Source organism: Bos grunniens, chromosome 5 (genome assembly GCF_055505025.1).
Source record: "Bos grunniens cultivar Pamir isolate PY7600 chromosome 5, Bosgru_T2T1.0, whole genome shotgun sequence".
NCBI classification, from domain to species: Eukaryota; Metazoa; Chordata; class Mammalia; order Artiodactyla; family Bovidae; genus Bos; species Bos grunniens.
In genome coordinates, this window is record NC_141169.1 from 83,536,578 (window position 1) to 83,557,712 (window position 21,135).

The following is a 21,135-nucleotide window of genomic DNA, read 5'->3' on the forward strand; positions in this document are numbered from 1 at the left end:
ACTTCTGTTGACAATGAGGGCCACTCCATTTCTTCTAAGAGATTCTTCCCCATAGTAGTATATATAAGGGTCGTCTGAATTAAATCCACCCTTATATATATAAGGGTCATCTGAATTAAATTCTCATGCTTTTTAGTTCACTGTTTCCTAGGATGTCAGTGTTCATTCAATCTTGCTATCTCCTGCTTGACTACATCCAATTTACCTTGATTCATGGACCTAACATTCCAGATTCCTATGCAATATTGTAATTTATAGCATCGGACTTTACTTTTATCACCAGACACATCCACAACTGAGCATCATTTCCACTTGGCCCAACTTGCTTTATTCTTTGTGGAACTACTAGTAATTGCTCTCTGCTCTTCCCCAGTAGCATACTGGACACCTACCAACCTGTGGGGCTCATCTTCTGGTGTCATATCTTTTTGCTTTTCCATACTGTTCATGGGGTTCTCTAGGCAAGAATACTGGAGTGGGTTGCCATTTCCTCCTCCAGTGGACCATGTTTCATCAGAATTCTTCACCATGACCCATTCTCTTGGGTGGCCCTACATGGCACCGTTCATAGTTTCATTGAGTTATGCAAGTACCTTCACCATGTGAGGTTGTGATCAATAAAGGGGATACTATGGTCTATTCAAGAACAATTTTTATATTAAAGATTTATGTTTTAAAAATGTAATAGTTATCCTCTAAGGTGAAGAATGTTCACCTCTTCTTTCTAACAGTATTACCCGTTAACACAGACAGTAGCAGTAGACAGAGCTGCCTGATTCCAGGAACATACAGCAGAAGTGTCTTCTCTTAGATCCAGGATTTGAGGGAGATGAGAACTGATGAGAACAGTTTTCATCAGTTGGAAATAAGGAATGGTGGTGCTGGGAGCCAGGAAACAGAGAGGAAGGTGAGATAGCCAGTTTTTGAATAAGGTACTTTACTTGAAGGGGGTGCACTTGAAAAGGTTTCTTGGAGAATTTTATTAAAGAAAGGTATATCTACCCAGAGAACAGTTTTCTGCTTAATAATTTATCAGGGCTCTGGCTCCTAATCCTGTGATTAGGAGGATTTTGAACCATGTCACTTTGAACCATGTCAGTGTTTCATAAAGTCTTATTAAAAAAAAAAAAGAATAAATGGAGAAAAAGCAAAACTGAGATCTGGCCATGTTGCCAGAGGTAGAAAAATATTTGTTGATGTTGAAAGAATATGATGAAACAATTGACAGAATTTATGACGATGGAATCCTAATAATCAGAAGCTCCTTGTAAGTAATTCTGATTTGCTATTGGATGAATTAGGTTTTCTCTAGTACTTCAAGGAAATAATAGTTGTTTTTAATAAATAGCTATTCTAAGAAAAATTTAAAGACACATAAGCCAAAATGTTATCCAAGTAGATAGAGAAAAAAGATATAAGGTATATGATGATCACTACATCTCGGAGCAGAACAGATGAGAAAAACCTAATATTCATGAATCTATTCTATCTTGACATCACTGTTTGCTTCAGCTGATGGTCTGCATATGTGACTTTCCCCACCCACCATACACCCTCTCAATGGTTCATTGTACCTGAAGGACTTAATTTTTACTTGTTGTTCACCATCTTCCATTCTTCAAAAAAGCAAGATAAAGTATCAAACTACAAGAAACAGATCTTCAGTAATTCTTGAGAAATAAATGTGAGATTAAGTTCAATCATCCTAATTCCTATTAAGTCTTTAGTTACACATGCTACCTGAGCTCCTAATTGAAATGATTAGTATTGTCTGGGTGAGCTGCTCTTGTACCAAAGCTGACAGGTACCTCATCTCCATCAGGTAACAATAACTATGTGAAGCAACAGTGAATAATAATTGCTGCTCTGTTTAGAAATCATGCCATGCCAATCTTGAAAAGGAGTGTATTCACAGAAATAACATTAAATAAAATAGCAATTTTAGCCAAAAATGTTGTAATAGCTCTATTACATAGACTGAAAATTTATTAAAACTCTAAGACCTTTAATTTTGTCTGAAAATTCATCTAGACAACAAGAAATAATTTTGAAAACTGGAAACTGATGACTTGCCAATCATATTAATTTTCACATTAGTATATGCCTTAGCAGAAAATTCTAAACGTATATATGTGTGTATATAAATATTTGTATATATATACTTACATACAGGTACATATATGGCAGTGTATTTATTCATTCAGAATGTAGTCACCAGACCACTACCAAAGTGATGGTGATAAAATACTTTCCAGATTAAAAAATCATGCAGGCTGAGTAGTTTTTATTCAAATACGTGTTTTAAAATATATATTCCCAAGCATATTAATTTTTGAAAGGGCACTTAAAAAATTCACGGTAAAGCTTCCATAATCTCATCTGGAAATAATTACAATCAACATTTTAGTGGGTCTCCCCTACACGTCTTTCGTAGTGATGCATCTGTGTGCGTGCTTAGTTGCTCAGTCGTGTCTGATTCTTTGTGACCCCATGGACTGTAGCCTGCCAGGTTCTTCTGTCCATGAGATTCTCCAGGCAAGAATACTGGAGTGGGTTGCCATGATCTTCTCCAGGGGGATCTCCCTGACCCAGGGATCGAACCTGCATCTCTTGAGTCTCCTGCATTGGCAGGTGGATTCTTTATTACTGAGTCACCTGGGAAGCCCAGCCATCTATCTAGATACATAAAAAAACAGCTTTGACTATTTAACTTAGTCAAGGGGGGTAGGGAGGAGTTGTGGAGCATGGAGGGTATTCATATAGGTTTGTGTTCTATATTGTGTACATATTGATATATATATATAAAATAAAATTCAGATGACAGTGTAAAATTTTTCATGTCTTGTCTGATTCACTTAACACTATAACATAAATATTTTCTCCTAGTTTCAAATATTCTTGAAGAACATAATTTTTAATGACTAAATAGTGGCCCATTGGTTAGCTATGCTATAATTTATTTAATAATTTTCTATTACTAGATATCTCAATATTCTAATTTTTCAATATTATAAATAGTGTGCCTAATACCACTGTGGTGCATGCATCTTCGATTATCCTCCTAGGATAAAACTTTGGTAGTCACTCAGTCTTATCCGACTCTTGGTGACCCCATGCATTGTAGCCTGCCAGGATCCTCTGTCCATGGCATTCTCTAGGAAAGAATACTGGAGTTTGTAACCACTCCCTTCTCTGAGGTATCTTCCCAATCCAGGGATGGATCTTGGTTCTCCCACATTGCAGGCAGATTCTTTACTGTCTGAGCCCCCAGGGAAGTCCAGGATAAACCTTCAGATGTACAAGGTATGGATAACTACTTTAAGGCTTCTGACTCACATTGCCAAGTTTCCCTCTTTTAGAAGACTCAACAATGATCATTTTCTAGACTTTGAAAAGAGTTTGATCTACCTGTGAACTATTTTATTCATATGATGTATTTTATTTGAGGTTTTAATAATATTTTCCAGCTTAAAAAAGATAATACATGCTGTATAGAAGACTTAATAAAATTTATGAAGAGACGCATATAAATGTTCCAAATTAAAAAGGACCACTAAGATGAAAGCTTAATCAAAGGATGTTTTTCCTTAGCACTGTCTAAACAAATAGCTTTGATGACACTTTATCAAAAGTACTTTCACATGTGTTATTTGATTCTGACAGCATTTAAGAATCATGTAGTTATTCAGTTCAGTTCCGTTCAGTCACTCAGTCATGTCCGACTCTTTGCGACCCCATGGACTGCAGCACACCAGGCCTCCCTGTCCATCACCCACTCCTGGAGTTTACTCAATCTCATGTCCATTCAGTCGGTGATGCCATCCTTTGTCATCCCCTTCTCCTCCCACCTTCAATCATTCCCAGCATCAGGGTCTTTTCCAATGAGTGAGTTCTTCACATCAGGTGGCTGAAGTATTGGACTTTCAGCTTCAGCATCAGTCCTTCCAATGAATACTCAGGACTGACTTCCATGTAGTTATTACTCTCCCCATTTTACAGATGAAGGAATTGAGGCCCAATAAGGTTACTGCTCAAGGTCATAGACCTAACAGGAGGCCAGTGAAGCTTATTCTATGTAGGCTCATGTGCCTTTCTCTATGCCTCTCTCATTATCAGCCTGCTCTGTGGTATAAAATTAAACAGCCTTTTTGAAGCAATAGAGAGTGTTAGATTAAGTCAGCTTTTTTTTTCCCTCTCTTTTCTGCCTGACTTCACATCTAAGGATTAAAGTAGAGAATAATGATATAGGATGAATGATTTTCTTCCTAATGACCTGGAATTATATACACATATGCATATGTGCTCAGTTGCTCAGTTATGTCCTACTTTTTGCGACCCCATGGACTGTTGCCCACCAGACTTCTCTGTCCATGGGATTTCCCAGGCAAGAATACTGGAGTAGCTTGCCATTTTCTTCTCCAGGGGATTTTTCAGATCCATGGATTGAACCCATGTCTCCTGCATTGGCAAATGGATTCTTCACCACGAAGCCACCTGGGAATCCCCATATATAGATATGCTGCTGCTTAGTTGCTTCAGTCGTGTCCAGCTCTGTGCGACCCTGTGGACTGCAGCCCGCCAGGCTCCTCTGTCCACGGGATTCTCCAGGCAAGAATACTAGAGTGGGTTTCCATGCCCCATCCAGGGGATCTTCCTGACTCAGGGATCGAACCCGAGTCTCCTGCATTGCAGGCAGATTCTTTACTGCTGAGCCACCAGGAAAGCCCCATATATAGATATATATTACTTCAATTTCAAAAGGTAAAGTTTAACTTTTAAATCATGCTTTTGCTTTTATTATACATATCTTAGCAAATTAACTCACTGGCTAAATTTGCCTCCTTGATGAAATCCAAACCGACTGTACTTAAGAAATCAAAATATACTTTAACGGTCCTGTGCAGAACAGAAAAAAGGCATGATCTCATTAGTCAAACAGTTCATTCCTTTGCAACATGAACCTAGACAATTAGTAAATTTGCTCTTTGTATGTTTTCCTCATGCTGGCATTTGGTCTATAGTAAAGATATTTTTACTTATGAATTTTAATAAGCTCACTGATATTAATAACATTCACATTACTCAGATGCATTTTCTTAGTGTAGCTTCTTATACTAAGTAATATAACTTCTTCAAAACACAGTGGAGGTGTCCTTGAAAACTACTTTCTCTGCATTTTGAATGAAATGTAGGCCCTCCTCATAAATCAAGCAAAAACAAATGAAATTGGAAGCAAATACGGTCAAAACAACTCCTCCGATTTGTTCCTTTCCATGCCTTTCTCATTTTTGAAACTTTCTTCCTTTCCCTTCTGCAATACCATGCTCATTTTACAGCCCCATCTCCTCACATTTTGGGTAGGCGCCCCTCCTCCCTGAGCCTCCCCCATCTTTCCTGCACCCATACCTGCATCCATGCCAGTAACCGCTCTTATTCCTTTATACATTAACAATGTCTGAATCTCCATCTCCAGGCCATGCTTCCACTCTGAGTTCCAGACCCTTATATCCAACGGCCTACTTAAAGATTCCCATAAATGTCACATTCTCCTTGTAGCCAAAACTGAATTCATCATCTTCCCCTCAATATCAATGAGTGAAATACCATCCTCCATCCATGTCCAAGTCAGAAAATTTGGATGCTTCTTAAATTCTTACTCTTCCTCATGAACAAGAGTGAATCTTAGAGATTCTCTCTTCTGAATGTGTCATAACGTGTCCCTCCCTCTCCAGGCCCTTCCTGCCCAGGCTACTGTCTTGGACCAGTGCTCAGAAAACCTATTCCCCAGCAATCGTCTCTCTGCTGTTTTCTCTGCCTGATGGATTTTCCTCTGTCAGCCCATCCTCCATATTGTTTCCTGAGTGCTCCTTTAAAAATACAAATCTGTACCACTTCACACTTACTAGGATAGCTTTTTTTTTTTTAATGGAAAATAACAAGTGTCAGCAAGGATATGCAGAAATTGGATCCCTCACACATTTCTGGTGGGAATGTAAAATGGTGAAGGTACTGTGGAAAAAACAGTTTGGTGGTTCTTCAAACACTAAACATAGAATTACCACCTGACCCAGCAATTCGACTTGTAGGTATATAATCAAAAGAACTGCAAATTGAAAGCAGAGACTCAGATACTCATGCACCAACATTCACAGCAGTATTATTCACAACAGCCAAAAAGTGGGAACAACCCAAATGCCACCAACAAATGAATGGATAAATAGGATGTGGCATATACATACAATGGAATATGATTCAGACATAAAAAATACTGAAGTTCTGCTACATCGCTACAATGAAGGTGAAACTTAAAAACACTACACTAAGTGAAATAAGCCAGAGATAAAAGGACAAATACTATATGATTCCACTTAGATGACATATCTAGAATAGGCATATTCTCAGAGCTAGAAAGTAGGCTAGAGGTTACCAGGGGCCATGGAAAGGAAGGAAGAACCACTGTTTCATGGGTACAGTGTTTCCGACTGGGGTGATAGAGAAGTTTTAGAAATAGACAGTGGTGATGATTGTACAACATTGTGAATGTAATTAATGCCACTGAATTGTACACTTAAAAATGGTTAAAATGTCAAATTTTATGTTACATATATTTTACTACAATAAAAAAGCTTTTTCAAAAGTGCTGCTAAGTCACTTCAGTCGTGTCTGACTCTGTGCAACCCCATAGACGGTAGCCCACCAGGCTCCCCCGTCCCTGGGATTCTCCAGGCAAGAACACTGGAGTGGGTTGCCATTTCCTTCTTCAATGCATGAAAGTGAAAAGTAAAAGTGAAGTCGCTCAGTCGTGTCTGACTCTTCGCGACCCCATGGACTGAAGCCTACCAGGCTCCTCCATCCATGGGATTTTCCAGGCAAGGGTACTGGAGTGGGATGCCATTGCCTTCTTCTCCTTTGCACTTTAAAAGCACAAAGGTAAACAAAAGTTTTAAAAATGTAATCTGATCAAGTTCTCAAAATGCCTCCATTTTCCTTATTGCATTTAAGACACTTTCCAGGCTTTCCTGATGGCTCAGACAGTAAAGAATCTGCCTGCAATGCAGGAGACCCCGCTTCAATCCCTCAGTCGGGAAGATCCTCTGGAGAAGGGAATGGCAACCCACTCCAGTATTCTTGCCTGGAGAATGCCAAGGACAGAGGAGCCTGGTGGCTACAGGCCATGGGGTTGCAAAGAGTCGGACACGACTTAGCGACTAACACTTTCATTTTACTTTTTAGTTTCTTTAGCAGACATTCATAACCTAGTCCAAATTTATCCCTCAAGCCTCACAGCTTACCCACCTCCTGGTGTGTCCTCTGGTCTACTGTGACAATTACTTGTTTCCTGATCAGCAGTGCGCTGCTTCATACTCTATGCTTCTGCAGAGTGGTTCCTACTGCCTGAAATACCTTCTCTACTTCTGCTCTGAATGGCTCATACCCATTTTTCATTCAAAACTTAGCTGCTGTCAACATTTCCAGGAAGCTGTTCTTCTGATCTCATTATTATCTAAACACCCAATTTGCCTTGCTGCCATAATACCTAGGGTCCCTCTTATGGAAATCATCATGATATGTAATAATTCTTTGTATCTTTCCCATTTGTACAAATTTATTGTGCCTTATATATGTCTTCCTCCTCGTCTACTGGATATCACGTTCTTCAATTCAATTCAGTCGCTCAGTCATGTCTGACCCTTTGCGACCCCATGGACTGCAGCACACAGTAGATATGTTGTAGATACTCAATAAATGTTTAATGTAGACATCACATTGTAGATACTCAATAAATGTTTAATGATTGCATTCCAAGGAATCTTCATCAATGACCCTTTTAAAGAAGCAGCACTCCATTCAAATCCAACGGTGCTGCAGAAAGGGTGAAACTTCTCGCACATTCTCTTCTGTTCAAGAATATCCAGTGTTTGGAGGCTGCACCAATGAAATCAACCTCATGCTGAGTCTCTGGCAAGGATGCTGCACATCAGTACTTTGTAAAATTCATGAAGCATTTTGACATCCCTTATTTCATTAGAATGGAAAATGGTGAGATGAAAGAAGGATTGGGGCAGAGTGGAGAAGTTCTGGGATAGATAATGAGCAAATCAGGGGGTGTACACTCACTTTCTGCTGCCACTCTATGTGCTCTTCAAGTAGAAATTATGTCATGTGAGAGTCCAGTACTTACCTGCTGCAACTGAATGCTGACATTTCTACCCTTGTTGAAAGGAGACAGGTAAAGGGATTCTGAGAAAGTTTTTCCATCACTTTTTCTTTCATGATTCCTGACCTGGAAGGGAAGAGGCCTTGGGTCATCCCTACCAGATATGCTGGAAAATTGGACAGCATGGCTGTCTTCATGTGCTAGAAACACCCTCCCCTGTCCACAGGAAGTAGGGTGTAAATGGGAAACCACTACACTGACAATTAGGCATTTCAACTAGCTGGATAATGTTGGGCGAGATACTTGATGTTTCTGAGTTGTAGCTGCTTCATTTTCTAAAATGTGTGTAATAAATAATCTTTAGGGTTGCCTTCTGCCAGAAAGCCATTATCTGTCAGTATATTGTCACTATGTTTTCTAGGGCTTCAAAATCAATGCAGATGGTGACTGCAGCCATAAAATTAAAAGATGCTTGCTCCTTGGAAGAAAAGCCATGACAAATTTAGACTATATTAAAAAGCAGAGACTTTGCCGACAAAGGTTCATATAGTCAAAGCTATGGTTTGTTCCAGTAGTCATGCATGGATGTGAGAGTTGGACCACAAAAGAAAGGTGAGCACCAAAGAATTGATGCTTTTGAACTGTGGTGTTGGAGAAGACTCTTGAGAGTCCCTTGGACAGGAGATGCAACCAGTCAATCCTAAAGGAAATCCACCCTGAATATTCATTGGAAGGATTGATGCTGAAGCTGAAACTCCAATACTTTGGCCACTTGATATGAAGAACTGACTCATTAGAAAAGACCTTGATGCTGGTAATGATTGAAGGTAGGAGGAGAAGGGGACGACAGAGGATAAGTCGGCTGGATGTCATCACCAACTCAATGGACATGAGTTTGAGCAAGCTCCCGGTATTGCTGATGGACAGGGAATCCTGGCATGCTGCAGTCCATGGAGTTGCAAAGAGTCAAACACAACTGAGTGACTGAATTGAACTGATATTGAACTGATATTTCTAGTATTTCCCTTGTCACTGCCCTCATTTTTCCATTCACTCTCAAAACCACTGTAAGGTCTCACCATGTCCCCTTGGGACATGCGTGACACAAGTTCTATTGTGTGACTCTAGTTCCCACTTGAAAGTCATATTCTTATTTAAATATTAAGAAAGAACAATGGTACTTATGAGTCTAAGGAAAAAAGAAGAAAATAAAAAGGACTAACAGTCATTTCTAGCTCAAAGTGAATGAGGACTGTATGCATGCTAAGTCTCTCTAGTCATATCTGACTCTGCGATGCTATGGACCATAGCCCACCGGTCCCTCTGTCCATGGGATTCTCCAGGCTCCAAGAATACTGGAGTGGGTTGCCATTTCCTTCTCCAGGGGATCTTCCTGACCCAGGGATCGAACCTGCATCTCTTACATCTCCTGCACTGGCAGGCAGGTTCTTTTACCACTAGGACCACCTGGGAAGCCCAGAGCCACCTGGGAATGGGACTACCACCTGATAATTAAGGATGTAGAACAGCAAACAGTTCTACGTAGACTGTTACTTGATCAACTGTTCAGTTCAGTTTAGTCGCTCAGTCGTGTCCGACTCTTTGCGACCCCATGAATCGCAGCACACCAAGCCTCCCTGTCCATCACCAACTCCCAGAGTTCACCCAGACTCATGTCCATCGAGTCAGTGATGCCATGCAGCCATCTCATCCTCTGTCATCCCCTTCTCCTCCTGCCCCCAATCCCTCCCAGCATCAGAGTCTATTCCAATGAGTCAACTCTTCGCATGAGATGGCCAAAGTACTGGAGTTTCAGCTTTAACATCATTCCTTCCAAAGAAATCCCAGGGCTGATCTCCTTCAGAATGGACTGGTTGGATCTCCTTGCAGTCCAAGGGACTCTCAAGAGTCTTCTCCAACACCACAGTTCAAAAGCATCAATTCTTTGGCACTCAGCTTTCTTCACAGTCCAACTCTCACATCCGTACATGACCACTGGAAAAACCATAGCCTTGACTAGATGGATCTTTGCTGGCAAAGTAATGTCTCTGCTTTTGAATATGCTATCTAGAGTGGTCATAACTTTCCTTCCAAGGAGTAAGCGTCTTTTAATTTCATGGCTGCAATCACCATCTGCAGTGATTTTGGAGCCCAAAATAATAAAGTCTGACACTGTTTCCCCATCTATTTCCCATGAAGTGATGGGACCGGATGCCATGATTTTTGTTTTCTGAAAGTTGAGCTTTAAGCCAACTTTTTCACTCTCTACTTTCACTTTCATCAAGAGGCTTTTTAGTTCCTCTTCACTTTCTCCCATAAGGGTGGTGTGATCTGCATGTCTGAGGTTATTGATATTTCTCCCAGCAATCTTGATTCCAGCTTGTGTTTCTTCCAGTCCAGCGTTTCTCATGATGTACTCTGCATATAAGTTAAATAAACAGGGTGACAATATACAGCCTTGATGTACTCCTTTTCCTATTTGGAACCAGTCTGTTGTTCCCTGTCCAGTTCTAACTGTTGCTTCCTGACCTGCATTCAAATTTCTCAAGAGGCAGGTCAGGTGGTCTGGTATTCCCATCTCTTTCAGAATTTTCCACAGTTTATTGTGATCTACACAGTCAAAGGCTTTGGCATAGTCAATAAAGTAGAAATAGATGTTTTTCTGGAACTCTCTTGCTTTTTCTATGATCCAGCAGATGTTGGCAATTTGATCTCTGGTTCCTCTGCCTTTTCTAAAACCAGCTTGAACATCTGGAAGTTCATGGTTCACGTATTGCTGAAGCCTGGCTCAGAGAATTTTGAGCATTACTTTACTAGAGTGTGAGATGAGTGCAATTGTGCAGCAGTTTGAGCATTCTTTGGCATTGCCTTTCTTTGGGACTGGAATGAAAACTGACCTTTTCTAGTCCTGTGGCCACTGCTGAGTTTTCCAAATTTGCTGGCATATTGAGTGCAGCACTTTCACAGCATCATCTTTCAGGATTTGAAATAGCTCAACTGGAATTCCATCACCTCCACTAGCTTTGTTCGTAATGATGCTTTCTAAGGCCCCCTTGACTTCACATTCCAGGATGTCTGGCTCTAGGTGAGTGATCACACCATCGTGATTATCTTGGTTGTGAAGATCTTTTTTATACAGTTCTTCTGTGTATTCTTGCCACCTCTTCTTAATATCTTCTGCTTCTGTTAGGTCCATACCATTTCTGTCCTTTATCGAGCCCATCTTTGCATGAAATGTTCCCTTGGTATCTCTAATTTTCTTGAGATCTCTAGTCTTTCCCATTCTATTGTTTACCTCTATTTCTTTGCATTGATCGCTGAGGAAGGCTTTTCTATAACTACAGTTGAGGAAGGTCAACTGTAGTTATTTATAATCATCCACTTTATTGGAAGAGACTAAGAGAATACAGACAATCAAAAACAGTATATAAGCTTTATATACTTTTATGTATACAATCTTCATATACATTTTATATGTGGCTTGGGAAGTGTGTTGGTCCTTACATTTGAATAACACTGATTCTGCCATTTTGGAAACTAAAGCTAAATTATAAAGTGTACTAGGAAGAACTGAGTTAAAAAGAGTTGGATATTTCATTACATCCTCATCTTGTCCCCTACTCAGGACTTTTCCAGTCATTCATGATGGAGAATGGTCATTAACTTTCACGTTCATGTAAAGAAAGTACCAGCTTAAAATGAATTGCTCTAGATTGTTATATTTATCTTGCCCTATTATTTTCACTATAAAAACCCTATGTTTGGGGAGATCATTAAAGACTATTTGAGACTGCAAGCTGCATTAGGCAACAAAATGAACAAGGAGATAGAAAGTATTCTCAACATTGATTTTATTATCTACTTAGCTTAATAAACATGGAAAACAAGAGTTTTAATTGATTAAAGTTGCCACAGATAACCAAGGGTTGGTTGTTACATGAGTAAATGTAACATGAGTAAATCAAGAAGCAAGTTGTGATTATTTTCAGCCAAACATGCAAGATGTTTTCCTCAAGGTTAAGTATTTCAATTAGAAAGGCAAATATCTTAACTGTTAAGCAAATTAACCTCAAGTTCCTATGTCTTTCGGATCCCAGTTGACCTCCTTGGATAGCTAATAACCGTAAGAGTTGGATCAGTCAATGACAGAGGTAGCAGCCGGGTGGTTAAGTAATCTACCCTGTCCAAATTTTTAATTACCATGTAATTTAAAACAATAATTTTAAAGTAATCTTTTTCTAAAGAAGATATATATACATATACATATATATATATATATATATATATATACATACACACAATAGAATATTACTCAGGGATAAAAAAGAATGAAATAATGCATCCTGCTGATATGATACACGGATGGACCTAGTGATGATCATACTAGCAAAGTAAGTCATAAAGAAAAAGACAAATACCACATGATATCACTTATATGTGGAATGTAAATATGACACAAGTGAACGTATCTACAAAACAGAAACAGACTCACAGCCATAGAGAACAGACTTGCAGTTGCCAATCGAGAATTGAGAATTTGGGACTAGCAGATGCAAACTATTATAGACAACCAAGAATGGATAAACAACAAGGTCGTATTGTACAGGTCAGCACAAGTATTTAACATCCATATATTAAACCATAATAGAAAAGAATATATATGTATATGTATAACTGAATCACTTAGCTATACACCAGACACCAACACAAAATTATAAATCAACTACACTTCAATTAAAAAAAATAAAAAGAAACTAAAGGTGTTAATTTGTTTAAAATGTAATATTTTTCTTTTTTCCCTAGGGTTGAAGATTTCCTGGGGTTACAGGAACAAATTCACTTACTGCGATGGGTCTGAATCACTCCGTCTTCGTTTCCTTGGCAACTCTGTCACACGTGGGCTGAAAGATCCAGTGTCTATTGGTTTAGTCCAGGGGCTTAGATGACTGGAAACCACGGAAGCAATGCACTGGTTCCCTTCCATCAGTACTTTACCTGTGAGACATAAACTGCAATAATGCATCTATTTGAAACATTAATTTTCACTTTAGAGATTTATATCACATATTTTAAATGGCTTTATACTTGGATGTTTTAAAATGTCAAGTAAACAATAAAATGGGGGACTTCTCTGATGGTCCAGTGGTTGGCAATCCCCTGCCACATGCCACAGTGTACACAACTTAGTGGCCCAACTAAGCTCATGTGCCACAACAGCTGGGCCTCTCCTCCAGAGCCCACTTGCCACAAATACTGATGCCGTGTGCCCTAGAGCCTGCACTCTGCAACAGAAGCCACCACAGTGAGGAGCCAGCACGCAAGTGGACAGGAGCTCCTGCTCACCTCAACTAGAGAAACCTACAGGTAGCAATGCAGACCCAGTGCGGCCGAAAATTAAATGATATGGAGTGAAAGACTAATTATACACAACCAAATACTAGGTAACAATCTATTGTTAGTCTGTAGCTTTATTTTCCCTGTCTAATTATAAAAATATATATATGGATATTGCAGGAAATATGGAAAACACAAAAAATTGGAATTGAAGGGGGAAATCCAAATTTCACCAACTAATGTTACTATTTAGAGTGACTTCCTTTTAGAATTTTTTCTATAGTTGTTTTTATAGTAATTGAAATCATAGTGAAGGCTGAGCACTGAAGAATTGATGCATTTGAACTGTGGTGTTGGAGAAGACTCTTGAGAGTCCCTTGGACTGCAAGGAGATCCAACCAGTCCATTCTGAAGGAGATCAGCCCTGGTATTTCTTTGGAAGGAATGATGCTAAAGCTGAGACTCCAGTACTTTGGCCACCTCATGCAAAGAGTTGACTCATTGGAAAAGACTCTGATGCTGGGAGGGATTGGGGGCAAGAGGAGAAGGGGACGACAGAGGATGAGATGGCTGGATGGCAACACCGACTTGATGGACATGAGTTTGGGTAACCTCCGGGAACTGGTGATGGACAGGGAGGCCTGGCGTGCTGCGATTCATGGGGTCGCAAACAGCTGGACATGACTGAATGACTGATCTGATCTGATCTGATGATAATAACCTTACAGTGTTATCACAAATTCTTTATAGATGATTCTAATGACTGCATAATATGCTATCATGCAGCTGTGTCATAGCTACTTAACCACTCTTCTATTGTTGGAATCCACGTTTGTTTTTATTTTTTTCACCATCATAAATATGCAGTGTGCTTTTATCTATGTGTATAAAACTTTTAATCTACTGGCTAATTTTTTTCATCTACTTATTTCTTGTGGATAGTATCCCAGAAATAGGTTAACAAGGTCACAGGACATGAACATTTTTAGTCCTGAATTGACTAAAATTCAATTAAACCTGAACTGACTTAGAGGGAAATTTTAACCCTTAGTGTTTAAAAAAAAAAAGATTGAAATTTAATGAGCTAATCATTTATTTTAAGAAATCAGGAAAAGATTCCTAAAATAAATCTAAAGAATTAGGTGAAAGGAAATTGTTAAAATAACACTAGAAATACTGAATTAGAATACAAATTAGTACAGATCAAAAAAGCTAAACATAGGTTCTTCCAGATTGGAAACTCTAATAACCCTATGGCAAGACTTTTCTTCAGTTCAGTTCAATTCAGTGGAATGGCAACCCACTTCAGTATTCTTGCCTGTGAAATCTCCTGGACAGAGGAGCCTGAAGGTTGCAGTCCATGGAGTTGCAGAGAATCAGGCATGACTGAGTGACAAACACTTCCATTTTCATAGAAGAAGAAGGAATTCTTTGTCCCTCAACTCTTTTTATAAGGTTTACATAAATTTGATATTAAAATTTGACAATGGCAGTACAAGATAGGATAAGTATAGGCCTAATCTCATCTATGAACAAATATATAAAAATCTTAACAAAATCTTAACAAAAACTCAGAAATGTATAAAAAGAATAACCCATCATGACCAAGATAGTTGTATCCCAGGAATGTAATACTGGTTTAATATTAGTAAATTTATGAATATAATTTACCACAATAAGAGCTCATTGAAAAAATATGATTATTTTAAAAGCTTCAGAAATACTAATGAAGAAACATTGAAAAAATCTTTTTACAATCAGAAACAAAAACATTAAACAAAACAACAACAAAAGAACATCTTTCCACACTGTATTATTAATAGAAGACCTATCAGTGGAATAAGGCAAGAAACTATACTTGAAGTATAAGAATTGGAAAGGAAGAAAAAATAATATCCTTATTGGGAAATGCTATGATTGAGAATATAGAAAACCCAAAATAATATAAATTATTAAAATTAGGGAGTGGATCAAGGTTGCCTGTATGTATGTAAAGTCAGTACACAAAATCAGTCTTTCTATTCACCAGAAAATGATACTTAAAAAATATAATTTACAATAACTTCAAAAAATATAGAGTACCTAAAGAACAAATGTACAAGAATAAATGTATAAGCTAATAAAAATGTATAAGGTCCTTCTGGAGAAAATTATAAAAATTTATTTAAAACATTGAAAAAGATTCAAATAAACGGAAGAATACACCATGTTTATGGATGGGAGGCCTCAATATCATAAATATTTCAATTCTCCTAAAAGGGATGTATAATTCCTCTTAAAATATTGTCTTTTTTGGTGGAACTTCAAAAGCTGAATATAAAATATATATGGTAGTGCAATGACTTATGAACAGCCAAGGGAAATGTGGGAGGACTGGGCCTCTCATATATCAAGCATTATAAAACGTTTTTTATTAAAACAGGGTGGTATTGGTGTGGAGATATAGACAGACCAAAAGAAAACCATGGAGAGCCCAGACACATAAATATGGACATCTGCTAAACGTCAGAGGCGGAATTTCAAATCAGCATGAGTCCAGCTTTTTAATAAATAACCCTGTGCCAACTTATTTTCTCTATGAAAAAGAATAAAGTCAGATCCCTTACCTTATGCCAAATATAAAAACCAAACCAAATATAAAAATTCAATTCAACTAGATTAAAGACCTAAATGTAAAAGGCCAAAATTAACAGAGAATACTCTGAAAGAGACAGAATAAGCTATTGGTGTAGAAAGAATTTCCCAAACGTAAAATGTAAAAACAATAAAGGAAAAGACTGACAAAAATCGAATTAAAATTAAGTTAATATTTATCCAAAGGCACTATAAAGAGAAGGAAACTAAAAGTCACAAAATGGCAGAAGATATTTGCTACACATATAAACAATAAAGGGTTACTATGTGGACTGTATAAAGAATGCCATTTTATCAATAGGAAAAAGACCAATACAACAACCCAGCAGAAAACTGGAAAGACTTTAATGGGCACTTCATAAAAGAAATTCCAATTATCAATACAAAAATGGAAAGATACTCAATTTCATTAGTAATCAGGAAAATCCAAAGTAAACTCCAGTGACATACTACATACCCATCTAATGGCTACAAATGAAAAGTTTAATGATACCAAGTGTAAGTGAGAATGTAGAGCAATGGAAACAGAAATGGAAAGCTCTGTTGGTGGGAAAATAAATTGCTACAAGTACTTTGGAAACTATTTTTGCATTCATCTTATTTTCACTAATAAAGTGAAACATATGTAAATAACACGGTTTAGTGTTTCATTCCTAAGTATATGGAGAAACTCTTATATATCTTATGACAGCAGTCTGTAACTATTTCCACACCAGACACTGTTTTCATGGAAGACAGGTTTTCCATGGACCAGGGGTGGGGGATGATTTCAGTATGATTTAAGCACATTACATTTCTGGTGCTCTTTATTTCTATTTTGTAGCAATCTCAGGATATTCTGCCTTGACTTTAGGGTTAAGGTTCACGCCCCTGTGAGAACCTAATGCTGCCCCTGACCTGACAGGGGGCAGAGCTCAGGTGGTAATGCGAGGGATGGGGAGCAGCTGTAAATACAGATGAAACTTCGCTCATTCACCTGCCACCCACCTCCTGCTGTGCAGCCCAAGGTGGGGGACCTCTATCTTAGGAGACATGTACAAGAAATACCTTCACAGCATGGCTTGCAACTAAACAACAAAAATTAATGAGAAAACTAGAAACTCTTTAATTTCCTTCAACAAATGGATAAATTGTTTATTCACTGGATAGAATACTAAGAGTAGTAAAAATGAATGTAGTACTGATATATTTAGCATGAATGAATCTCAATAATGCTAGGTTAAAAAAAGTGCCTATTAATTGTCCTCAGTTTTTTTTAAAAAAAAACATCTTGTTTTCTTTCATCTTTATTGATATTTTTGAAGGGTAGTTAGCAAGTATTGTATAGATTGTCTCTCAGTTTAGCTTTTTCTGTTATTCCCTGATGACTAGATTCAGGTTATGCACTTTTTTCAAGAACACCAGAAAATTGATGCTATGTCCTTCTCAGTACTAAGTGCTTTCACTTTAAGTTTAATTGCTTCTGGTGTTGTTGGTTGCTTCATTAGGATCCTGCTCTTTAGGATGTCAAATGGTGTTCAGCCCATGGAATCAACAAAAAAAGAGGCAGGGGGAGATTTACGAGACCCTCTACCTGCTTGTAAGCTCCAACACTGGAAGCTTTTAGTTTTCAGGACCACGTCATCGTTTTAGCTCCAAGTCTTAGCACAGGGCCAGACATACAGTTTTTAGGGTTTGTTGAAAGAATGAATCACCTTTCATTTCATTACCCACAGACATTCAAAAGAGAAACTGAAAGGAGTGGAAAGTTGGGATTTCCAGATTCACATATTTGGGCTGCTGGGAATGATGAAATTCCCACAGTAAAGAATATGCAATTTCCCTTGGTACCTACCTCACAAACAAGGAGGCCTACTCCCTACCATTACTTCATTTTTATCATTTTTCTTCCACAAAAGGAAAAAAAATGCACCTGATTATCTTCTGAAAGAAAAGACACTATGTGGCATGAGATTTGTCAATTGGAAGTAGCTTTCTGAAATAATAAGCAGCAGCTGTTTCACAGGTTTGTGCTAATTTGTTACAATGGAAACCAAATTCTGCTTCTTACCACTGACAAGTTACTGGAAGATGCTGAGACACACAATAAAAATGAAAGACTAATTGGCACTACAGGAAAAATACCAACTTGCTATAAATATACAAATTGTGAAAAAGCTTTTACTAGGCAGAGTAAAACACTGTATTATTTCACAATATTTATTAAGAGTCAGCCCAGGTAGACAATATGTCTAAAAGGGTTAAGATTTAGTACCTGAGCTCAGTTCAGTTCAGTCCAGTCACTCAGTCATGTCCAACTCTTTGTGACCCCATGGACTGCAGCATGCCAGGCTTTCCTGTCCATCACCAACTCCCAGAGCTTACTCAAACTCATGTCCATTGAGTCGCTGTGCCATCCAACCATCTCACCCTCTGTTGTCCCCTTCTCCTCCTGCCTTCAATCTTTCCCAGCATCAGGGTCTTTTCCGAAGAGTCAGTTCTTTGCATCAGATGGCCTGAGTATTGGAGTTTAAGCTTCAACATCAGTCCTTCCAATGAATATTCAGGACTGATTTCCTTTAGGATGGACTGGTTGGATCTCCTTGCAGTCCAAGGGACTCTCAAGAGTCTTCTCCAACACCACAGTTCAAAAGCATCAATTCTTTGGTGCTCAGCTTTCTTTATAGTCCAACTCTCACATCCATATATGACTACTGGAAAAACCATAGCTTTGACTAGACGGACCTTTGTTGGCAAAGTAATGTCTGCTTTTTAATATACTGTCTAGGTTGGTCATAGATTTTCTTCCAAGGAGCAAGCATCTTTTAATTTCCTGCCTGCAGTCACCATCAGCAGTGATTTTGGAGTCCAAAAAATAAAGTCTCTCTCTGTTCCCATTGTTTCCCCATCTATTTGCCACGAAGTGATGGGACCAGATGCCATGATCTTAGTTTTCTGAATGTTGAGTTTTAAGCCAAATTTTTCACTCTCCTCTTTCACTTTCATCAAGAAGTTTATAATTCTGTATACGTTTGTGCATATGCAGGTGCACAGACATAGAAACCAAATAAAGAATGCAATTAGACCTGTACAGAGGTGCAAGTTTATGAGTTCATCCTGCCAGAACACAGAGGGAACGGCACTTAAGTCTGTTTTAGGATGGGAGTAACATTTGAAAACATTTTTTGGATGGGTATTTTAGGCTAAGAGAACACCGTTAACAGGAAGTGAAACAAATATATTTAGTATAATTCTACACTACCATTGGGCTTCCCTGGTGGCCCAGTGGTAAAGAATCCGCCTGCCAATGCAGGAGATGTGTGTTTGACCCCTGGGTTAGGAAGATCCCCTGGAGTAGGAAATGGCAACCCACTCCAGTACTCTTGCCTGGGAAATCCCATGGACAGAGGAGCCTGGTGGGCTACAGTTCATGGGGTCACGAAAGAGTCAGATATGACTTAGCAACTAAACAACAACAACACTATCATTAAAAATGATATTTAGGTAATGTATCCAGAGAATATACCAAAGTCAAGTATTAGAAAATGCATCTGCTGATATGAGTCTGATCAGTAAGACTGGACTTTTCCAGAACAAATTTTACCTTCTTGTACATCAAACAAAATGTGCACTAAATTGACAGAACACCTACCAGACCAGAAACCAGATACCTAATCATCATGGCCCATTCAGAAATGCAGATTCCCTAGAAAATTCACAGAAGGGATGAGGTTTAGATTCATTGATATTTCACGCAAGCCTATCAAGACATTTATCCACGAGTCCTCACAACACTTGAAAAAGGCAGGCAAGTAAGTGTTCCATGACCGCCTTTCCTGTGTTTCAATCCAAACAGCCAAACGAACCCTGAGGAAAAGCAGATATTTAGCCAGACTGGTCTTAACTGAAGCCAGCAGAGTAGCTTGCTCAAAATGGGGGCTCACACAGGGTGTTGAGATACAGCAAGCTAATCAGGTAATTTTCCAGATTTCCATTCATTCTCTTAGATAGAATTTGTCAATAGAGCCTTCACAGTTCAAACACCCCTACTCCTTTTGAAGAGTACTCATTTACAGACCCCAATACATGCCTTCCTATTCAGGAAGAACTGTAACTGTGATGACCTTTTCCCACAATCTCAGCCTCAGTCACCATGGAAGAGGAAGAGAATCTGACCTCTGTCAAAAGCAGGACTTCTACATGGGTCTACCTACAGGGAGAAAAATGAAGGAAACCACACTGACACACCCAGACAAGGTCTTCTGATGCAGACACTTTGCATTCAGAAATAAACTGGCATCCTGCTTTTACATGTCCAAAAATTTGCATTGAAGGTCTCTCCCTATGATGGCATATTGTGGCACCTCCACTTTTCTGCTTATTGAAACATGTGACACCTTTGGCAAGAGGGTGAAGTTTCAGGGGTTTATTGAAGCTGCATTCTAAGAAGTATTTATTTTCTTGAAGCTCTATTCAGTTGCTCCACTTGAAGAAAGCTCTGCATGGTTAGGTAAGTAAGTGTCCGACTCTTTGTGATCCCACAGACTGTAGCCTGCCAGGCTCCTCTGTCCATGAAATTCTCCAGGCAACAACACTGGAGTGGGTTGCCATTTCCTTCTCCAGGGCTTGTACAGGGGAAAATAGAATTGGATTCCTCATGTCTAAGGGAGCCCTCAGGCCTGTTTATTATCAGTGTTCCTCTCCTTTGTAAAGCATTTCTGACTGCCAGATTGTTTAATTGTGAGCCATTCAGGGACCATTGCTCTTCTGATCTTATCATATCTAATATGCACCTCAAAGATCTTTCCTTTGGGATCAGTTCAGTTCAGTTCAGTCGCTCAGTCGTGTCTGACTCTTTGCGACCCCATGAATCGCAGCACGCCAGGCCTCCCTGTCCATCACCATCTCCCGGAGTTCACTTAAACTCACGTCCATCGAGTCAGTAATGCCATCCAGCCATCTCATCTTCTGTCATCCCCTTTTCCTCCCGCCCCCAATCCCTCCCAGCATCAGAGTCTTTTCCAATGAGT

General features: G+C 38.9%; 1 protein-coding gene across 2 annotated transcripts in view; it reads right to left on the reverse strand.

Annotated features, from left to right (window-relative positions):
• BMAL2 (basic helix-loop-helix ARNT like 2) overlaps positions 1-21,135 on the reverse strand; it is a 97,733-nt gene that overhangs the window by 52,033 nt on the left and 24,565 nt on the right. The window contains exons 2-3 of one of the 2 annotated variants that reach the window (XM_086401631.1): positions 13,003-13,153; positions 8,183-8,284 (exon numbers count right to left, since the gene is read on the reverse strand). In XM_086401631.1, coding sequence (XP_086257757.1) covers positions 8,183-8,284; positions 13,003-13,153 — 253 coding nt within the window. The remainder of the gene's footprint in view (positions 1-8,182; positions 8,285-13,002; positions 13,154-21,135) is intronic. The other variant, XM_086401632.1, reaches the window with a different exon arrangement.